The 22,227-nt window shown below is 40.7% G+C and overlaps 1 protein-coding gene across 2 annotated transcripts in view; it reads right to left on the bottom strand.

Moving 5' to 3' along the window:
- The window catches only part of LOC127653166 (noelin-2-like), a 101,013-nt gene that overhangs the window by 5,347 nt on the left and 73,439 nt on the right, over window positions 1-22,227 (bottom strand). For both annotated transcript variants that reach the window (XM_052139734.1, XM_052139732.1), the window contains exons 2-5: window positions 13,434-13,583; window positions 4,432-4,587; window positions 2,035-2,254; window positions 909-1,015 (exon numbers count right to left, since the gene is read on the bottom strand). In XM_052139734.1, coding sequence (XP_051995694.1) covers window positions 909-1,015; window positions 2,035-2,254; window positions 4,432-4,587; window positions 13,434-13,583 — 633 coding nt within the window. The remainder of the gene's footprint in view (window positions 1-908; window positions 1,016-2,034; window positions 2,255-4,431; window positions 4,588-13,433; window positions 13,584-22,227) is intronic.

The raw sequence follows: 22,227 nt of genomic DNA, 5'->3' as shown, positions 1-22,227 counted from the left end.
ACAATGAACAATACCTTTAAAACAATTCTATATCTTGGTTAATGTTATTTCTAAGCATATACTAATACTATTTATTTATTCAAAGTTGTATATGTTAACATTACTGGTAACACTGAACAACAAGTGTTTTTTAACATTAGAAATGTGAACATGTTAATGTAAGTTAATGCATTATGAACTAACAAAAACTAACAATAAACAATAATCTATTTAAAAATTAGCATTAACCAATATTAATAAATGCTGCAAAAAATATAGTTAATTGTTAATTCATGATATGAAATGCATTAAATAATCTTAACAAATACAACCTATATGTTAACAAAAGTGTTACCATATATTCTCTGAAATTTATTAATTATTATACATTTTTGCTTCCCAAATAACATGATCTTGTTTTAAGGATCTTTAGATATTTTGTACTGGAAAAGGAGACAAAAATACTGATGCAGAATTTATTTATTTATGAATTTTTTGCAGTGCACACAGTGAACGTCTTCTCCACCAATAATGTCAGATGACGGTAGAGTTTTTAAGTAATTACTGACAGTGCTTGGTGAAACTTTTGCCTAAACCAGGTGTTAATATCTGACCCCCTGTTAGGGTGATTAGTATGGAGACTGTTGCTCCGACAGAAGAAGTGAGGATTGTGGGAAGGATGAAGTGTGGGAGGGTAAGACAATAAGCGTGACAGGGAAGGAAAGAGAACAAGGGAGGGAAGGAAGAGGGGGAAGAAACATCCATCAGTGACTCAGCGCTCTCTATGCTGAGGAACAGCTTCACTTCACCAAAACACTGACTGTGTTAGTGTGTGTGTGTGTGTGTGTGTGTGTCTCCAGGGAGAGGCCGCTCATCATTGCAGTGTCAGTGATGGAGTGATAGAGTGCAGTGAATACAGTCGCTCTTACCCTATTATCAGAGCTGGGGATCATTGTGTCAGTCATCCAGGAGCCGAACCTTGACCCTGAGGCACGTACAGTGATGGGGTTACTGACGCCAGTTAGCTTCCCACAACCTGGCAATAAACCACAGGGGTGAACTCTGTAAATGGAAGGCTTCAACATGGCTCAACGGAGCTCTGATGAACCAGTTGGCATCAAATTGCCAAAAGCGACATTTACGGTACAGATTAAATATTCATTAAATCATTATTTTGGATTTTCTTGTGAAGTCATCAGTTTCACCTCAGATAGAACAAGAGTTTGCCTCATCACGCATCTGAAAGCCAATTAGTCTTTCGACTAAATGACCTTTGGACTTTTCGGAACACAGAATGAGGCTTGCTAGCTGGCTGTTTTTAATGTTCAGACTTAAATTGATTATTTAATTGGACAGCAAGCACATTTTGATTTAATTAGGTCTAATGTGGTTTTCCCAACCATCAAACATGCCTAGTTTACTTTTGCTTTTGCCATTTAAGAGTAAATTACTGCAGTGGCTAAGATTTATCCAAAGAAGCCCTGCACTGGCAATCCAATAAATCAAAATAATTTTCCTTTTCTTGTTGTAATAGGTCACGTACTGCTTGCAGGGTTCCAACATTTTCCCATGACCTTTCCAGTCATTTTGATTGCTGTATAAGGAGTTTTAAAAATAAGTTGGTTTCAAAGTGATTTGCTAATGAATCATTCACATTTGTGAAAATGTTTGACCAATTCTTTGAAGGGATCCAACTCGAGAAAAACATTTGCTTACAGACCAGACATCACTATGGCTTGTGAGCAAGTTTTACTCAACACAAGAACAATATCTAGCCAAATACATATTTTAGGGCAAAGAATAACAAAAAAAAAAATACATTTTCAGCATAGAAATTAAGATTTGAAAGACTTCCATGACCTTTCCAGGCTTGACGAATGCAATTAAAAAATTACAAATGTTACCAAATCTTAGGTTTTCCACGGGAATCCTGTGCTTGGAAGTAGGTGCAAATGGCAAGTCCACAGTCAATTGTTAATTTGATACATATTCCTTAAAATTAAAATCAGCTCAAACTCTATATAGTGAATATAATGAAATTACTAGATGTGTTACCGAGTTTCTGCATGCAGGAGTGGAGTCGGGTCTCCAACAGTAGCACTCTCTGCCTGAGCTCCTCGTAGTCGTAGGCTCCCATTTCCTCTTGAATGGCCATTAGTACCAGGGACAGATTCCTCACTTCCTCTCTCAGCCGCAGGATCATCCTTGCATCTGCTTTGTACTGCTCTACCACCGGTAGCAGGGGGAGCAGCTGAGTAACTTTGTCCTTCAGCTCCTGAGATGGGAATGGAAAATGGAGAGAATAGAACAAAAAAATTAAAGAGAAAGAGTTAATCTCCCTCCCTTAGAGGTTTGTCAATGTGATTTTTGATTTATGAGTAAAGTAAGATCTATGGTTAATACTGCTTGAATAGATTTTCACATTTAGTTCTTCAACATCTTTTACACACATCATACCTCAGACACGACTGTTGAAGCTGCTGTTTTTAAAATGGTTAAAGTTGCTACATCAGAGCTACTGGACAGTGGTTGTCTGACTTGTAGTCCTCATTCAGCAACTTGTTAGCAACTTACATCTAAAAAAACAGCAGCTTCAACAGTCACATTTAAGATATGAGTGTTTAATTTATGCGGAAGATCCAAATGCGAAAGTCTCATCAAGTAATAATGACTATTAACCTTATAATTACTAGGACATTTCTGAGGGAATCCATGGCTCGAAAATGCTAATTAAATGCTAATGTAATTTTAGAACTTCCTGAACAGCTCTATTTGTGTGTTCATCTCCAGAAGGCCAGACCAACCTTTTCGCATCCTTTCCCACCCATGTGCATCCTCACATGACTGCATCTCCCGTCTAGTTGCCATCTAACTGATTATTGATCAGTGCACATCTTCTACAATCTATTGCCCATCCTACATGGCCACACAGGCCCACTCATCACGGCACTGTCAGCTCCCTGCCTCTGCGTGACCAAGCAACTATGAAAGAGCTCAAACTTACAGGCTGATCTCAGCTCACTGAGGGCAATCACTTACGACAGCCAGAAGGGCTGGCAGGCCTAGCGTAAGCTGAGGTATATCAATAAAGGGGGTCTGAATAGTAGGTGTATCAATAAAGCATGCTCACCACAGGAGGGGCTGTTTCCTCCTTGTTAATGTTTATCGTAAATCTGGTGATGGAGCTGCTCACAGCCCCACAGCGCCACATCATAAATCTAATTTTCCTGTTCCGAGACACAAAAATTTGGTCTCGTTAATCTCCCGCCCTGCCATGGGCGACTTTGAGCTCTCCACATTCATCAGCAGTCCCACCAAAATATAGCCAGCCTATGAGACTCGCACTCTTAATAGTGAAATAGTTATTTTAACGCAGGCGCATCTCTTGCATTTTTTACAGCTTCAGCAGAGAAGAAGAAAAAAAGGATTATGGTGCATTGAACATGTATCGATAGATGAAGAATGATTTCTAGAACATTCGGGGAGATGAGTCAGACCACGGAAGAGCGGGTGGATGGGTAAGTGGTGGTGGAGCGTTCTGAATGAGAGTGATACTCTGGAGATGAAGAGTGTCTGCGGCTTCCCTTTTACTCTCTTTAGTAGACGGTTACAAATTACTAATCTTGAAGCACACTCTGCCATTCGGTACTTTATGCATTGGCAGAGTCCTTCAACTAAAATGAGATTGTCTTGAATGTGTATGTCAGGGTTACAAATACACTATCCTATTTATCAAGAGATAAAAAGCTCCACTAATCAAGGGGTCTGAATCTTAGCCTTGGGGTGTACCTGCTAGCTAAAAAGAACAGAAAGCAGAACCTTTTGTACACACATACACACTCATTATTGAAGCAACAGCATCCATGCTCCAGGCCCTGGGTATGAATAATTTAGGTGCATTTCTATTCTCTCAAAAGGACCTTTAGCATGTCTCGATTAAGCGATCAAATCTGTGGTGAGTGTCTCTGTGGATGTGTCCATTTCACATAGAAGTTATGAGGCGAAAGAGCACACCTCATGTGTATACATCAAATGCAATGAATAAGATAGGAAGATAGTGGAAAGGCACTTATTTTATGATTCTTATATACTTTTCACACATGCTGAACCCTGCAGTATACTTGAAATATACTTATACTTTATAATTTTATCTGATAATTATACTGCATTGGCCAGTAAATCATATACACTGTGATGTTCATTTCTACATTTAAATGCATACTATAAAAAATTTAATAAACCTTAAAAATAACCAATAGATTATGTTCTGTAAAAGTAAGGTTATAAGTTAGTTAGGTTGTCAAAAACTAAACCTAATAAGAACATTCCTAGAAATTTTGGAATTGGTAGAATTGGTATAGCCAAATGGGAACCATACACTAACGTTAAGGGAACGTTCTGTATTTGCTGCATGTTGTTTTGAGCCAGCAGAGGCAAGCCAGACTCCAGTACCTGAAAACTCTTGGGATTGAGGCTGCGTGGGTTATCAGAGGCAGACTTTAGTTTGCCATCCACTGTTTTCATGAGGTTCTCCGTGTCTCTCACATACTGCAGGTCTCTGTACGTTCTCAGATCTAGCACCTCCATTGATTGAGTGATATTCTGAACCTGTTAAATACCCCAAAACATACAGACAAAACACAGTCAGATACATTTCAACAGGTTTTTGAGGGTGTAACAGCATGATGCCCTAAATTGATGTGGTTCAAATCAGCATTCCTACTTATTTAGACATCTCGCCCACTTGAACACACAAGAGACTGGAGCGTGACTTCTGATCCACACACAAACACACACTAGAAATGTCCTCATAAACCACATTTATAGCATAATACCCTTGTAATTACCAGTTTTTAACCTAAAAAAATTGTCCTCGTAAACCACATAAACATGACCACACACACACACAAACACACACTTTTTTAATATTTACATTTTCAAAAAAACATTGTAGAGTATGTTTTTTTTAAGTGATTTGAATTATGGGGATACTAGAAATGTCCTCATAAACCACATTTATTGCATAATACCCTTGTAATTACCAGTTTGTAATCTACCTCATAAACCACCTGAACCAGCACACAAATTAAAAAAATATATATATCCCGCAATTATGATTCCTTTCAAAATTTTGGCTGCCCTTTGTATAGCACTACAGGTGAAACTCGATAAATTAGAATATCGTGCAAAAGTTCATTAATTTCAGTAATTCAACTTAAAAGGTGAAACTGATATATTATATAGACTCATTACAAGCAAAGTAAGATATTTCAAGCCTTTATTTGATATAATTTTTATGATTATGGCTTACAGCTTATGAAAACCCCAAATTCAGAATCTCAGAAAATTTGAATATTGTGAAAAGGTTCAGTATTGTAGGCTCAAAGTGTCACACTCTAATCAGCTAATTAATCCAAACACCTGCAAAGGGTTCCTGAGCCTTTAAATGGTCTCTCAGTCTGGTTCAGTTGAATTCACAATCATGGGGAAGACTGCTGACCTGACAGTTGTGCAGAAAACCATCATTGACACCCTCCACAAGGAGGGAAAGCCTCAAAAGGTAATTGGAAAAGAAGTTGGATGTTCTCAAAGTGCTGTATCAAAGCACATTAATAGAAAGATAAGTGGAAGGGAAAAGTGTGGAAGAAAAAGGTGCACAAGCAGCAGGGATGACCGTAGCCTGGAGAGGATTGTCAGGAAAAGGCCATTCAAATGTGTGGGGAGCTTCACAAGGAGTGGACTGAGGCTGGAGTTACTGCATCAAGAGCCACCACACACAGACGGGTCCTGGACATGGGCTTCAAATGTCAAACGTCTTACCTGGGCTAAAGAAAAAAGAACTGGTCTGTTGCTCAGTGGTCCAAAGTCCTCTTTTCTGATGAGAGCAAATTTTGCATCTCATTTGGAAACCAAGGTCCCAGAGTCTGGAGGAAGAATGGAGAGGCACACAATCCAAGATGCTTGAAGTCCAGTGTGAAGTTTCCACAGTCTGTGTTGGTTTGGGGAGCCATGTCATCGGCTGGTGTTGGTCCACTGTGCTTTATTAAGTCCAGAGTCAACGCAGCCATCTACCGGGACATTTTAGAGCACTTCATGCTTCCTTCAGCAGACAAGCTTTATGGAGATGCTGACTTCATTCTCCAGCAGGACTTGGCACCTGCCCACACTGCCAAAAGTACCAAAACCTGGTTCAATGACCATGGTATTACTGTGCTTGATTGGCCAGCAAACTCGCCTGACCTGAACCCCATAGAGAATCTATGGGGCATTGTCAAGAGAAAGATGAGAGACATGAGACCAAACAATGCAGAAGAGCTGAAGGCCGCTATTGAAGCATCTTGGTCTTCCATAACACCTCAGCAGTGCCACAGGCTGATAGCATCCATGCCACGCCGCATTGAGGCAGTAATTAATGCAAAAGGGGCCCAAACCAAGTACTGAGTACATATGCATGATTATACTTTTCAGAGGGCCGACATTTCTGTATTTAAAATCCTTTTTTTATTGATTTCATGTAATATTCTAATTTTCGGAGATTCTGAATTTGGGGTTTTCATAAGCTGTAAGCCATAATCATCAAAATTATATCAAATAAAGGCTTGAAATATCTTACTTTGCTTGTAATGAGTCTATATAATATATTAGTTTCACCTTTTAAGTTGAATTACTGAAATTAATGAACTTTTGCATGATATTCTAATTTTTCGAGTTTCACCTGTATGTGTAAATGCCAGGCCTAGCAAATTGAACCGTAATATAATTGGCACATAACACAATAAAGAGGGCCCCCGCATATTGGCCACATATGCAAACACATATACAAACCCTCCTCCTTGATGTACTTAAGAGAATCAAACAGGACACGTTTTGTTTGCTAGTATTCTACTCATGTCCATGCTGGGACTGATGCGCATGAGGGGTGCTGTCAAATGAGCTCATCTGCATTACTGTCAGACTCAGTTGTCACGCTTTGTGCTGTGGATTGTGTGTGTTTTGACCAGGGCAAGGGTTAGGTAGGATCACATATTCACAGAGCGTTCAGTTATTGTTTGTCATGCATGTGGCTAACAATCCCAGGAAGACCTGAACACACCACACACACACACACACACACAGACACAAGAGGCTGGGTGGTGGTAGTTTAATTCTGAACACATCTCTCTCAGAGAAGGACTGACCCAGGTGTCCTCATTAGTCTGTGTTTTATTAGGCAGGAGCATTGGTGTGTCACAGCTGCTGGCATAGCCACACAAACACACACATTTTTATTATATAAGTGGATAAGTTATTTTCGAGTCAGACTCTGGATGCTGGTGTTTAGAACCAGACAGAGAGGCAAGGCACAGTTTGTGGTAGAATTTGAGGCAAGACGAGACAAGAGGTTGTGACAGAATTTGTGGCAGAAATGGAAGCAAAGTTTGTGGTAGAGGTTCAGACTAGGGATATGTACAGGTAGTTGGTCACTCGGTGAACCATTCGGCGCACTTCTATTCGAAAACTAAAATCACTATTTGATTTTTCTATATGTGCAATAGAGGTCTGTAACCAGACCTGAGCCCAACAGGACCCTACAAACTGTCAGTCAGGTCAGGTTCGGGTCAGTATTATAAGTAAATGGCGAGTGAGATTCTGTTCATGCGTGTGTGTTTTTTCTTTGACTTTTGCAGCATCTCGTTTTTTTTCGACACTGTGTCAATTTTTATAAATGCATCTCAAGACACCTGTGTTCTGTTTCATCCATTACACTGCGTCTAGTTTTTTTAGTGCTGGTGTCACAAAGATTCAATGTTCTGAAGAAGTTCAGGTGTCAAAAAGGTCTTCATGTGGCTGTCACACTATCCAATTCATTAAGAGATAAAATGCTTTAGCAAAGTTTCAGCACTTGATAAACTGTAAGCCAGCATTTTTTACCTTTTGCTCTGAAAAATCAAAGCAACCACAAGAGGCTAAAACAACAGCAGTGTAACTTAGTAACTGCCTCATGGAAATGTGATCCTGCCTACACAGGGCACATATCAGGTTTAGCACTTCAATTACCTATTTTCCGTATGATTTTTTTAAACTTTATTATTAATGATTTTATTATTTTAAAACATATGTATTGTTTTATTTAGGCTCATTGTGACAGGGTTTGAGGTTAGTGGTGAATTTGAGACAACGTTTTGGGAAGGGGTTGAGGCAGAATTTAAAGCAGAGGTTGTGACAGAGCTTGAGTAAGAATTTGAGACAGTTTGTGGTAGAGGTTGAGGCAGATTGAGGCAAAGTTTGAAGCAGATGTGATGACAGAGTTTGTATCATAATTTGAGGCAGAGCTTGTGGCAGTGTGTGAGGCAAAGTGCGTGATAGAGGTTGAGGTGGAGTGGAATCACTGGAGTCACGTATCTCAGTGACTCACTCTGCCTGGAGCTCACATTCAGCATCTCAAATGTGCTTTCTCAGGAATCCCTCTCCAAACTGATTTAATATCAGCCTCTACTTCTCTGTCTCTCTCTTCGTCTCTTCCTCCATCAGCTGTGCTCATTAGCTAGTCAAACAGCTGCTGGGTATTGTGGCATGATTCCAAGCTCTCTCTGATTCAGCGAGCGTAGTGCGGATGGGGACGTGCACCTCTCAATGGGCTTCTGTACACACATGAGTTTGGAAACCACAAAGGGGCCGATGGGAAAGAGGATGAAGAAGCAAAAGGAGGCTGGTTGAATGGCTGAGATTCCCCTGACACTCAATTTATGCCTACATTCTGTATTTAACTGCCAATCGATTGAACCAGACATATCAGCAGAGTCAATATCCAGCCGTTTCTCACAGAAGTGAAATATCTCACTCCCTCTCTTTCATCTCTCTATATATTTTGATCTCTTTCCTTTTTCTCACACTCTCTGGGGAAAAGACCACTATTGCTGGCCACCAGCTTATATTGTGTTTTGGATGCTGGTTCCCAACATGAGGTGATGGTGTCCCACCAGTGTTCTTAACTAACTTAACCAGCAAGACTTCCTTGGTCAAGCTTTACGAGAATGACCATGCAAGTTCTCTATCTGTCACTCACTCGACGTTGTGTTTATAAGTTGACACTAGAGGTCACACCTGCGGAGCCTAGACATCTCTGATCTTGAGAAAAGGCCAATGGAAATTGCCGTGTGGAATTTGCATGCCATACTTTCGCTGCCTCTCGTGTTGGGCACTGCCCACGCAGGGACATTACTTGTGGATGGATTCTGGCAATGATGCAGTCGCGGCTTTCTCTCATAAGAGCACCTCTCTGACTCGGTCCTTCTACCCACGGGTATGAGGCGGGGTCAGTTAGCACTGGGGGCGATTTGGGGATTTCAATGGGAGCTTCTCCGCCAGGAAGCCCCCCACGGTTTTCCCATTACCCAGCACACTCAGGGTGAGTTTGCGGTCACGTTCGCGGCTCGCAAAGTGGATGAGCTTTCGATTACAGCATCAGAGAGCGCGTTGGTTCAGTAGGCCATGATTGCCCGGGCGGCTGCGAGCGTCGGGATGGAGTGGAATCCTCCGCTCCCCCTGAACACTTACGGACCGGTGATCGGCCACAGGGCTCCAAGCGCCATTTACGGCCATGCCAAAATCAGGACCGTCCAACTCGGCTACGTGATTAAGTTTGCCAGGTCCCCGCCCAGGTTCTACGGCGTCCGCTCCACTGCGGTGAGAGGCGAGAATGCCGCTACTTTGCGGGCAGAGATCGCCTCCCTTCTACGAAAGGACGCGATAGAGCCTGTCCCTCCAGCCAAGGTGAAGAAGGGGTTTTACAGCCCCTACTTCAGCGTACTTAAAAAAGGCGGCGGGATGCGGCCAATCCTAGACCTGCGAGTTCTGAACCGGGCTCTGCACAGACTCCCACCGAGATGTTAACGCAGAAACGCATTTTAGTGAGCATCTGACATCAGGATTGGTTCGCAACGGTAGACCTGAAGGACACGTACTTCCTCGACACAGACACTTTTCTCCGGTTTGCCTTCGAGGGTCAGGCATATCAGTACAAAGTCACCCCCTTCGGCCTGTCCTTCTCCTTTACGAAAGTCGTAGAGGCAGCCCTTGCCCCGCTAAGGGAAGTGGGTGTCCGCATCCTCAACTCTCTCGACGACTGGCTAGTCCTAGCTCACTTTCGGGACATGTTGTGTGCGCACAGGGACCTGATACTCAGGCACCTAAGCCGCTTGGGGCATCGGGTCAAGTGGGAAAAGAGCAAGCTCACCCCGGTTAAGAGCATCTCTTTTCTCGGTATGGAGTAGACTCAGTCTCAATGACGGCGCGCCTCACCAACGAGCGTGCACAGTCAGTGCTGGTCTGTCTGCATGTGTTCAGATAGAACATGTTGGTCCCACTGAAATCCTTTCAGAGGCTCCTGGGCATATGGCATCCTTAGAGATGGTCACGCAGCTTGGGTTGATGCATATGAGACCACTTCAGCCCTTGCTACAGTCCCGAGTCGAGAGACGAGCATGGCGCCATGGCACAAAGCGCGTCCTCGTCACGCAGGCTTGTCGCCATCTAATCAGCCCCTGGTCAGACCTAGCTTTCCTATGGGCAGGAACTCCCCTAGGCCAGGTCCCCAGGCACTTTGTGGTTATGACAGATGACTCCCAGCGTGGCTGGGGTACATGTGCAATGGGCACTCAGTCGTCTGCCCTTGGACCGGTTAAACCCCCCCAGGCCGCGCCTCGTTCCCTCGTGAGACCTCTCCGTGTTCCTCTCCGTGGTCCTTCGGGGAGCTCCCTTTGAGCCCCTTGAGTCAGCAGAGCTAAAGGCTCTCTGTCTGAAAACCGCCCTCCTGACGGCGCTCACCTCCATCTACATTTACATTTACATTTACATTTACATTTATGCATTTGGCAGACGCTTTTATCCAAAGCGACTTACAGTGCACTTATTACAGGGACAATCCCCCCGGAGCAACCTGGATTAAGTATCTTGCTCAAGGACACAATGGTGGTGGCTGTGGGGATCGAACCAGCAACCTTCTGATTACCAGTTATGTGCTTTAGTCCACTACGCCACCACCACTCCATTCATCTAGAGGGTAGGGGACCTGCAGGTGTTCTCTGTCAGCGATCTGTGCCTAGAGTTCGGTCCGGCTTACTCTCATGTCATCCTGATACCCCGACCGGGCTACGTGCCCAAGGTTCCCATGACCCCTTTCAGGGATCAGGTGGTAAACCTGCAAGCGCTGCCCCAGGAGGAGGCAGACCCAGCCTTGGCATTGCTGTGTCCACTGCACGCTCTTCGCATCTACTTGGATAGCACTTTTTGTCTGCTTCGGTGGACAGCAGAAGGGAAGCGCTGTCTCCAAACAGAGGATCGCCCACTGGGTCGTTGATGCCATCACTATAATGGAGGGACACCCCCCAGCTTGGACTATATATTTGGCCCCCAGCTGAATGATTTCGTTCCTTATAGGGGGAACAATAGAGAGAAGGCCACGGCTGGGCCAGCCAGTCCTTATACTCCTGAGTGGTTAGCCATTCCCCTAGGTGCAGGGGACCGCTTCATGCATGCCAGTGTGTTGGGGGTAGTTATGCAATGGCTTTCTGCACTGGCTAAGAGGCACACAGAGGTCTGCCCGTCTCGCATCGCCTTGTGGAGTTTTCCATTTGGACCCCAAGTGTCAACTCATCGACACAACGTCAAGTGAGTGACAGATAGGGAACCTATTAGTTACTGACGTAACCTCCATTCCCTGATGGAGGGAACGAGACGTTGTGTCCCTCCTGCCACAACACCAGACCAACCGCTGAAATGGATGGGTTTTTGGCTCGGCTCCTCAGTGCAATACCTGATGTGTGTTTGCAGCGTCGCTCCTTTTATAACCGTATGTCCGGGGGAGTGGCATGCAAATTCAACACACCAATTTCCATTGGCCTTTTCTCAAGATCAGAGATATCTGGGCTCCACAGGAGCGACCCCTAGTGTCAACTCATTGACACAACGTTTCATTCCCTCCATCATGGAATGGAGGTTACATCAGTAACCGAGACGTTTCGCTAGTTAACAGCATGGCTATGATGGTCCACCAACTAAACTAGCCCCAAACTACCACCATTGTTAATCAGCCATTTCTTAATAGCAGTTGCAGTAGCGGTAGCATGACAAAACACTACATCACTGATTTTTTTTATCACATTGTATTGTGCATGCAGCTTTACAGCCAAGCAAGGCAATATTCAACATACTTTCCAAAAATGTATTCTCTTTCATTGGGAAGTCTGATTAATTTAAGTGAACTGGTTTGTTTCGATGTTTCATGTAAATGTACTAGTTGGAAAAAAATATATGCTGAATTTGAGTCGATGTACAATCCCTGTGAGACATTTGTCTTCTTTTTTTGTAGAAAAATATTTGGTTAAATGCTCCAGTTTTTCACACTGTTAAACTCGTTTATGTAAATTTGTGTGTTTCTAGTTTCATTAGTTGCTTTGTGTAAATGTTTCTGTTAAATGTATTGCTGCCACCCTAACCCTCATTGCGCTCATTTCCTGTCATGCTGGTTCTCACTCTTTTTCCTCCACTTTGTATATTGCATATTTTTTTCCAGTCTTTTTTGCATCTTTCCATTCGAGCAAGTCAGTGTGTGGTGCATCAAGCATAGCTTAATGTTACATTTACATATTCACAACTTTCCTCTTCAGGACCTCCCTCAACACTGCAGTGCCACTTTTCACCTCCACATATTTTCCTGTGTGCTACATTGTTAAACAAAGTCTCTGTTTGGGAATGTCCAGCTTTTAGTAAAGCTCCATTCCTATTTTAAGAAGTATTTTAAACTTTTTTTTTCAGTTGTTCTTTGCCTGGTCCTATAGGTCACTATAGTCTAATGAGTAAAATTGAAAAAATAAAATATCATAACAGCTGAGCAGAATGAATCCAATTTCACAGCAGTATTTAGGACATGTCCTCTTTTAGTCAGTTGTATCCATCATATTCTTTCAAAAACTTTCTTTAATAGGGAACAGCATTATTTCAGTAGTATACTGCACATTATCCAGCTCCATCTAGAACAGGTTTTACATAAATATGTAGCCAATTATGTGTTGTCTATGCCTACTGTATAGGTTTAGGCTTTAAAAAAGGAACACTTCGCTTTACTTGATCATCTTGCTGCACATGCTTTCAGGTGAGAGCTCATCTTCGGAGTGCATATGGATATGTTTGTTGAAAGTGACAAACAGCTGCAAACAAGATGTTGTGCAGAAAGCCATTATATAGAGAAGGTTTGGGCTTGTACTATGCTTGCTATAAAGCTGTGCTTTGAATCTGTAGAGCTGCTTTGAAACAATTCTATTGTGAAAAGCACTATAAAGATAAAATAGATTTGACTTAATTACTAACTGCAGAAATTTGTGATACTCTTAACCTTTCTGTCCACTTAAGTAAGAACATGCAATTATACAATTATTTGTGAATGATATCCATTGGATGTGATTTAGGGCTGTCACCTTCTCCATAAGTTGGCGAAGCTGTCTACTGCGTGGGTCTCGATTACACATGTTCTGTGCTGGAGCCACAACGGTGCAGATACACTTTCCATCTGCATCCTGCGCCGAGCTGTAGATCTGCCAGCCCTCCTCTGGGCTCGGGTACAGGGCCTGCATAGACAAAGAGAAAGATAAGTTAAAAAAAGATGCAGATAGAGAGATGCATGGAGAGACAGAGAAAAAAACGCATGAGCAAGATAGAATGTGGCATCTGTGAGGGGAGGTTGTTTTGATCAGCTTAGACACATGGAGGAAATAAAGCCACTTTGGATCGATAAAGATGCTTTTTCATGTGGAGTGGAGTTCGGGGATGGATGTCTTGTGTATTAATCAGAGACACTGTACAGGCTCAAAAACACACACACAATCATTTGGTTTACTATTAAGGGGGGATTTTCACTGACTTGTTTTTACAGTATACTGAGCTAATGATATTTTCTATTCCCTACCCTGACCCCTAAACGTAACCCTCACAGAAAACTTTCTCCATTCTCATATTTGGAATACCAGAGTCCCCAATGACGTGTGTAAGAATAATATTACCAATTTTGAAATTAAACTTGTTTTCCCTACAAATTATTTTAATGTGTTTCTCTGATCTAATCAACAACCAATAAGCAAATATTATTGACATTGTATTCAACTGTTTTACCATTAACAGAGAACCTTTTTTTCAGAACTGTGACTGCTATCCATTCTAGTAATGTTGTTTCTATTTGGGGTCAATTTGGAGGAAAGCCACAAAGAATCATCCAGATACTTCAATGTTATGCATTTTTTCCCAGCTATTAAAATGGCTTTGGGGTCTCTCAGAGGGTTAGGCCATATTAAATATGTTTATTCAGCTGTTCTCATGGGGACCATTGGCTTTTCCCCTCAATGTACTGTAAATGATTTCAGGTTTTACTATCCTTTTGGGGGACATTTGGTCCCCACAATGTAGGCAAAACCTGATCCAAAAACACCTACAGATCTAAATAGGCCAGCAGAAGAATAATGACTAAGAAAACAATAAAGCTGGAATGGAAAGGATCCATTGACAATGACATAAAAGACTGATAGCATTTACAAGAAAGAGAAGTGGCAATAAAAATTCTCCTTCTGCTCTAACCTTCCCTTTTACGTTTCTTTCTTTCTCTCGCTCTCACACTTCCCTGATCAGATTAAATGAGCGAGTGAGCAGAGAGGCATTGTGATTGGAGAGTTAAACAGCCGCTGTCCCATGAGCTTACTGTCACATTCGCCACTCTCTGCTCTCTTTCTGTCTCCTCTTTCCCTCCATTCGTCCCTCCCTATCGCTCTCATTACCTGTCCCTTCATCTCGATTTAGATCAAATTACTGTGCTCCAACTCAATAATGCTTTATTAGCTTTACTGTAAAAATTTAATTTGACAAAATCAACAGGAAATGATGGTGTAAAGTATTCAATGGAAAGGAGGAGGTGAGAACCGGCTTGTCAATATAAATAATATTTTTAATATAAAACTTAAACAGACACAAACTCACACATGACGGACATGTCTGTAAACTATCTCTCTCTCCCGCACAATCCTCCGCAGTCGACCTTTATCCCTCTCGGAGGCTTGATGAGCCTGATCATCAAGTGTATATGCATAGGTGTATATGATCACAACCCAGCCCCGCCCTCCGCCCTGCCACAGATGGGTAAATCTAGATGCAAAGACAAATACCATTTATATGTTCAAAATACAACTAAACACGATGTTGCAATATAATGTGAAAATGGATTGATGATGATTATAGAGCTGAAAACATTATCTTCTATATAATTCATATGCAGTCTGAGGCCCTTATTTAAAAAGTTTTTATTTCAGGTTTTATTATTTAACCCTTAAACACATACCTTGGGTCTTAGTGACCCTGGACCTCATTCAGCCCTCTTTACCTCATCAGGTTTTTGGAGTTGTGCCCACACCTCTTTAGTATTCCTCAATCTCTCTCTTTTAAAAAGTTTGAAAAACTGTCAAAAATTGCAAATAATAAATAAATAATATTATACATTTTATAATGGTTTAATTACCAAAAATGTATAGGGTCATTCGAAATTCAATATATTTATACATATACATTTTAAACATTTAATTTCTTACTCAGATTGGTGCTGTAGTTTCAGTGATTAGCATGCTTTACATTTTGACAGCAAAAACTGAGCTTTCCCAAGTGGATACATTTGAAAACGCTGTCTTCGCGTTGTAGTGAGGACAGGGAAGACGGAGGTACTGTATCTGAAAACGATAACGTATTTGTTGTCGTGTGACGCAGTCGTGTGATCCATTCAACCCAAAACAATCAGATGGCGGACCACATTGTCACGGCATTATTGTGCCTGTTTAACTTTTAACTTTGAAAGCATTATTAAAGATAAATGTTACTTTGTACAACCCTCACGATGCATTCCTTCATATGCGATGCAAAGTACACTCGGAATTGAAATGGCAATGTGAATGGAAATCATTTTGAAAACGGCATTTAAAATGTATCTGGATTAATGTGGACGTACGTTCCTGAGAACGTGTAGCTTATGTGTTATGTGTAGCTCAATATGTTTTAGACAGCCAATTGCATCTCAGGACATTTCAGTGTAAAATAAATTAATCCTGTTCTAGAGTTGTCCTGATTTGCTGTATTTTCTATTTGATTTATGAAAACTAAAACATCAAAATATATTAAAAAATATATTTTTATTATTTTCTTTTCTAATTGTCTTGAAAATAAGTTTAAAATTTGACACAATATGGACATTTTGTAGATCAATTTTTGATAGATTTAAGTGCCGGGTCTCTAAATACCTGAATATGTAAGAGTGTGCCAATTTTCACTTTTAGTGACAAGTTTATTTGAAAAAATATTTCCAGAATTTCATAGTATGTGCCATGTCCCCCTTTTGCTTAAATGACAGCATGCACTTGAGCTGGCAAGGACACCATACATTTATGCAAAACCTAATGATCCATGTTAAACCAGCATGATTTGAACATTTTGAATGAGTTAGCATGGTCAATGTCACTAACTTGCTTACATATGATTAGTGACTTACTTATTTTTTTGTAAATCCTAAATTTCCTAATAAAAAATCCCAGATTTTCAAAGTAGTCTCAGCCATTTGGACCCTATTTTTTATTTATGCTTTATAGCAATTTTAAAATAAAGTTTAATACATTAAAGTGTATATGGTTGCATTTCATCCTCTGTTTCTAATGGCATTGTTTCCATGCTCTCTGCACACTTCGCAACCAATTCTGATTATATCAAGGCCTCTCAATTTCTGTGTTTTGATAGTTGGTTCTGTTTTTCGTAAGAATCTTTCTCTGAATTGATTACTAGTTAGAAAATGTGAAAACCATCAATGCCCTTTAAGGTCTGATAACATCTACATTCGTTTTTGAGATGCAGTTAATTTCAACTGCATATTGAATTTTATCAGTTTGTTGAGTGTGGAGTCGCAACTGAAAATTTATTTTTCACTCTATCTCTCTATCTATACTTGATTTAATTTATCCCTCCTTTTCTTTCCTCCTGGCCCTTTCTTTGTGTTTGAAGCACATTTTAATTTAGGTTGCACAGGCTCCCTATTTTCAGTCCCAACCTCTCTTAAAAAAAACAATGAAAAGACATTAAAGATTAAAGGACTAAAAATACACAGCACTGCTTTCTGTGACCCAGTAGATTAGGACACAATTTCTTCCATCTCATTCCGGTGAAGGTGCTTGCAGAGCCTGAAGGTATGAGAGACAGACACACATACTTTACAAGCACTCATGCTCCACACATACACACACACACACACACACACAGTTTTCTGTGCTGGTGGAGACATTCCATTGACTTTTTTTATAGTGATCTAATGGTCACTGTATGTGTAATATCTCCTGAACCTAACCCTAATACAAACCATTCCGCATTTTCATATTTTAATTAAAATGTAAGTGATTTCAGGTATTACTATCCTCATTTGGTCCCCACAATGTTGACAAAACTTGACCCACCCACACACACGCACTGTATTTTCCATGTTCCCATTTTGCTTAAATGACAGCATGCACTAGAGATAGCATGGACTCAATAAATGTCCAATAAATTGTGATTTTTAATCATACCCCCCACACGCTGGTATTGAGCATCTGTCAAGACTATAAGGGTCCTCTTTCCATTAGAGGTGATTTTCTGGGCTTAATGTCACTATCATCAAGAACGCACTAACTGCTCTGCCATGGCAACACGATCACATGGCGAGCTGCAAAAATGTTGTATCGGCTTCAGTGTGTTTACCTTCCCTTGTGGCACAACAGGACGTGTGTTGCATTACCAGCTAGGAAGACTCTGGTTCAGATCCTGTGTTGAAACCAGAAAGTAATCACATTCACATAATCGTTGACGAGCGCTATTATTAATTTTTCCCTCTAACATTTCATTTTTACTCCATTGACTGTTAGGTTTTAATTTTGGAATTAGGTTGGGGGGTACAGTTTATAAAATATGGATTCCTCTTTACTGTATTACAGCCTGTACAGCTGAAAATATCTCACTTTTTGCATCCCTCAGTGGACAATTACACCCAGAAAATGGAGCTCAAACGTGCCCATACGTCCAACAACACTTGCCGCTTTGGCCTCTGAAGGCAGTGTTTCGTATTTCAGTAACCACAGACCATTTTTGGAATGGTCAACCTACTGTTTCCAATTTCACTGATCAGTCTGGCCATTCTGGATGAAATTCTCTCAGAGAGGTTACAGGTGAGCAGATACAGAAATGCCACCTCCCCCGCGTTCTCAGTTTGGACAGTTCTGTCGTTTCAGCTTTGTCTGGTCTGCTCTGATATGAGACCAGCCCAAGCATATCAGCCCAAGCACTGGCCTGAAGGTATGAGCTGTCTGGCCTACACTTGCTTGAGTCTCCCAGGATATTTTAATTGGCAGATGATCAAATAACACTGTTTCCTAACCAGCCAATATAGAACAAGTGAGGAGCGAAAAACATAACTCTTCCATGTAAATTTTATTTACTTACATGGTATGTGGTAAACTTAAATTGTTACCAATCAGACCATAGAAAATGGAAAATGTAGAATCTTGCATATAACTAAAACTGCCATTTCTCATTACCTTATAGCCTAACGTTATAATATTAATCTGAATCATTTCTGTCAAAATACCAGATTCAACAGAGTTCATGATGCTACAGTAAGGGCACACATGGGTTTTCTAATCTTTTCCTCATCAATGCTGTTTAGAATATCATGGCTGTTTGGTCTAATGAGATGTTTGACATTCTCCATAGCGCTTAAAAGTAGAAAATTCTGTTTAACTCACAGGTTTTGTGGTCTATGCCGCGGTATTTAGCCACCCAGCATGATCAGTTCAAGCCTGGTTCTAGTCAAGTGCTTGGATGCATTTAACGCTTAAAATAAAAAAGCACTTTTGGGATTAACCACTGAACTTGGTAATCTTTTATCATCTTTAATCAAGTAAGAGCATTCTTGATTTTAGATTATCTCTGCAAAGTGGACATTTATCACAAAATCATGCTGCTGGGGTTTCACTGGGCCCCCTGTCTTTCCAAGGCCCTTAGAATCGCTCCAGTCCTGCCCCTGCCTGGTTCCCACAACAACAAAACTTGTGTCTCGGGGGTTGCACTTAATAGCGCTAGATGGAAATATTTTTTATTTTATTTTGAATTGATGCAAAACTGTCTGATGGGGGATGGTCCTTGTCAGTAATCTGGCAGAATGGGGTTGATTTTAGGGTACAAGAACTTCGGAACAACATGTTCATTTCCTATATGATCATGTTGATTTGTGTTAAGCTCTGAGGCATTACAGCAGTGGTTCTCCCTGGTACCGGAGTACCCAGCACTGCACAGTTTGGGTATCTCCCTTATCTGACACTCCCAGATCAGATTTTGTAGCTTCTACTAATGAACTGATGAGGCAAGTGTGTTAAAACCTGTTGATGCTCATTGACCCCACAAATGGGCCTGACTTTATTTTGCTTAAAAATATTTCAAATTTACTACATAGTTTGCTGTTTAAAATTGTTCTTAATGTTGTATAATTATCCATGCACATCACTAAGGGAGGTCTGCTTTGCTGATCATCATATATAGCCCAATCATATTTCGCACTCACCACCCTGTACTGACTTAAGTCTCCCATTCTGAGTACATTATCTACTTAACCTTCATCATCAGTCTCCTTCCAGTCCTGACTCTCAACAAACCTGAGGCTTAATGTCTGAGAATGTCAGATACAGTTAACATTGAACTCTGGCTCAATCTATAAACCCCTCAAGGTGAAAAAACTGTTGCATCAATCATCTGTGCAGTACAGGAACATCAGAACTCATGTAAAACATTGGTGTGGCAAGTGTGCCAGAGTGATGGGTGGGAGATATAAGCCAGGGGACCAGTGGAGAGCTTCGCTTCCACACAATTATGCTTAATGTTCATTAATGTTTTATACATTTTGAGTTTTAATTTAAAAACTGATCAAAATCACCCCTGGTTCCATTACCACTCACCAATTCATTCTGCTGTAATTTCCTCTCATCTACCGCCAATAGCAGAGTAGAGAACAGGGTGCACACACAAATACACACTGTATTACTCAGATGTGTGTAGTATCTTCCCTTTTCCTGATATGTCATCCAATCCAGTGTCAGTATGTGGGGGTATGTTATAGAACAGCCCTGTTATTTATGAACATATGGGCCAGATGAAATGAGCTACTGTTTAATTAGTAATGCTTAAGGTCTCATGCATACTAGCCAGGCTGATGATCAGCAAATGTCTGTGTTTTACCTCTCACTTGCATTTAACACCCAGCAAAGGATCAAATATATCTGAGAAACCTGCAATAGCAAGCCAATTGTAAATGCAAAGTGTCTATATTGCCATTTAAGATTGGTGGAGCCAGCAAGTGATTATTCCAAGAACATTGAAGTGTCAATGAGTTGCTGATCACAGCTTGCTGCAATTGGCAGATTATCAAAAAGCTTACACTGTTTCCTGACAAGGTGCATCACAATACAGTGACAAACGATAAATCTTTTCTATTCTATGTCATTTTTGTGCAATGTGGCTGAGACATGTGAGAGGCTGTGACAAGTGAAAAGACATGTTATTTCGGAATTGTTCTGGGTAGCTCCACCCACAGTGACATCTCAATGGTCCAATGCGTAACTCGTTATAGTAAGTGCAAAGCCTTTTTATTTGCATTTAAGATTGATTGATCAAGCAGGGGATTATTCCAGGAACATAGTATGGATCTTAGAGAACAAGTCAATGAAGTATAAATGAACAGAAGTTGCTGATCACAGGTTGTTTTAATTGACAGATGATCAAATTTATTACACCACAAATAGGCACAACATGACACAGCAATAAGCAATAAATATATTCTCTTCAATGTTACTTTTAGTTTTAATCTGTAAAATGTTGTCGGTTGCTTGGTTTCTATCCCCGTATCCAAATAAACATACTTCTCTACTAAATAGTATGCCAAAAGCAGTATGTCACCTGAGTAGTATGTCTGAATCCTCAGTATTTATAAAAACAATGGTCAAGAAATACCTGAATGACCAACAACATCCACTGAGAGTCTGAATGCGCATCCACTGGACACTTAAGTGTCCCATAAGGAGTTGAGAAGACATCATGTTCAAAACATTGAATTAAAAACAATGCCAGATGTCATTTAAACTTTAAGTGTTACAGGTACTAAGAAAGTTGTTCCTAGTGATTAAACAATACCAGAGTAAAAAAAAATTGTGGTGTCACATTTAGTGTGAAAAGATTGGAAAATGTTTGTGTTCAATATCTAGAGCTGTATCTATCTGTTTATACAGTGGCAGCATTAATCATACAGGAATCACAATAATACGTTTTGGGTATCACTGTATCTAATAAGACACACACTTATTATCATGATGGAGTGGCAGTGTAAAATGCTGTTGGAGCAGCCTTTGCCAGTTAAAGGTGATGTGGTTGAATTTATTCGTAATGGAATTTCCACCAGAATTAGCAGTTGAATTAGCCACACCCACCTTTTCCAAAACCCTACACTCCAAAGACATGCGCACACACTTGGATACCACTGTATTGGAGAAAATGGAGGGTTGGGTCACCCTTCTCTGATCATGAGCCTTTTGTGGGAGAAGGATCCCATACCGGCACTAATACGAGCATATATGTTCGGCCCTGTGAATGCACACAATGATTGACAGGCAGGAAGTATACTGATTGGCTAAACATAGGATCTTTTTTGCCACTGTATACCAAGCCAAGGGCTGTTACACAGACAGGTGTGATATTTCATGGCACTTATTAAAATGTTATCTGACAGGTAAGAAGGAGGATTTCTGCATGCCATTTAGTAAAAAATATAAAATAAAAAAATAAAAATCACTAACAACACCTTTAAAGATTATAGAACGTAATGTTCCCATGGTCAAGAAAAACCTGGAAATAGCAGGAAATTTTATAATTGTGTTTTCCAGGCCTATAAAAGTCATATTTTATAAGATAGCTATTGGTCTTTTGTAAAAGCAATGCCCGATTTGTCAGTGAACCATTCTTTTGAGTGCGTTCTTTTAAAGAAATAAGTTGAAACGGTTCAAAATTATTTGTTTGCAGATCGCTCTGAATCAAAATAATTTTTATAAATCTGTATCCAGTAATCACATACACCTAGACAAGTCATGGAAAAGTTATGGAATTTAATTGATCAAAAGGGTGGGA

The sequence above is a fragment of the Xyrauchen texanus genome, chromosome 12, assembly GCF_025860055.1.
Source record: "Xyrauchen texanus isolate HMW12.3.18 chromosome 12, RBS_HiC_50CHRs, whole genome shotgun sequence".
Taxonomy (NCBI): domain Eukaryota; kingdom Metazoa; phylum Chordata; class Actinopteri; order Cypriniformes; family Catostomidae; genus Xyrauchen; species Xyrauchen texanus.
The sequence above is the reverse complement of the archived record's forward strand: the minus strand, read 5'-3'. Positions and strand labels throughout refer to the sequence as shown.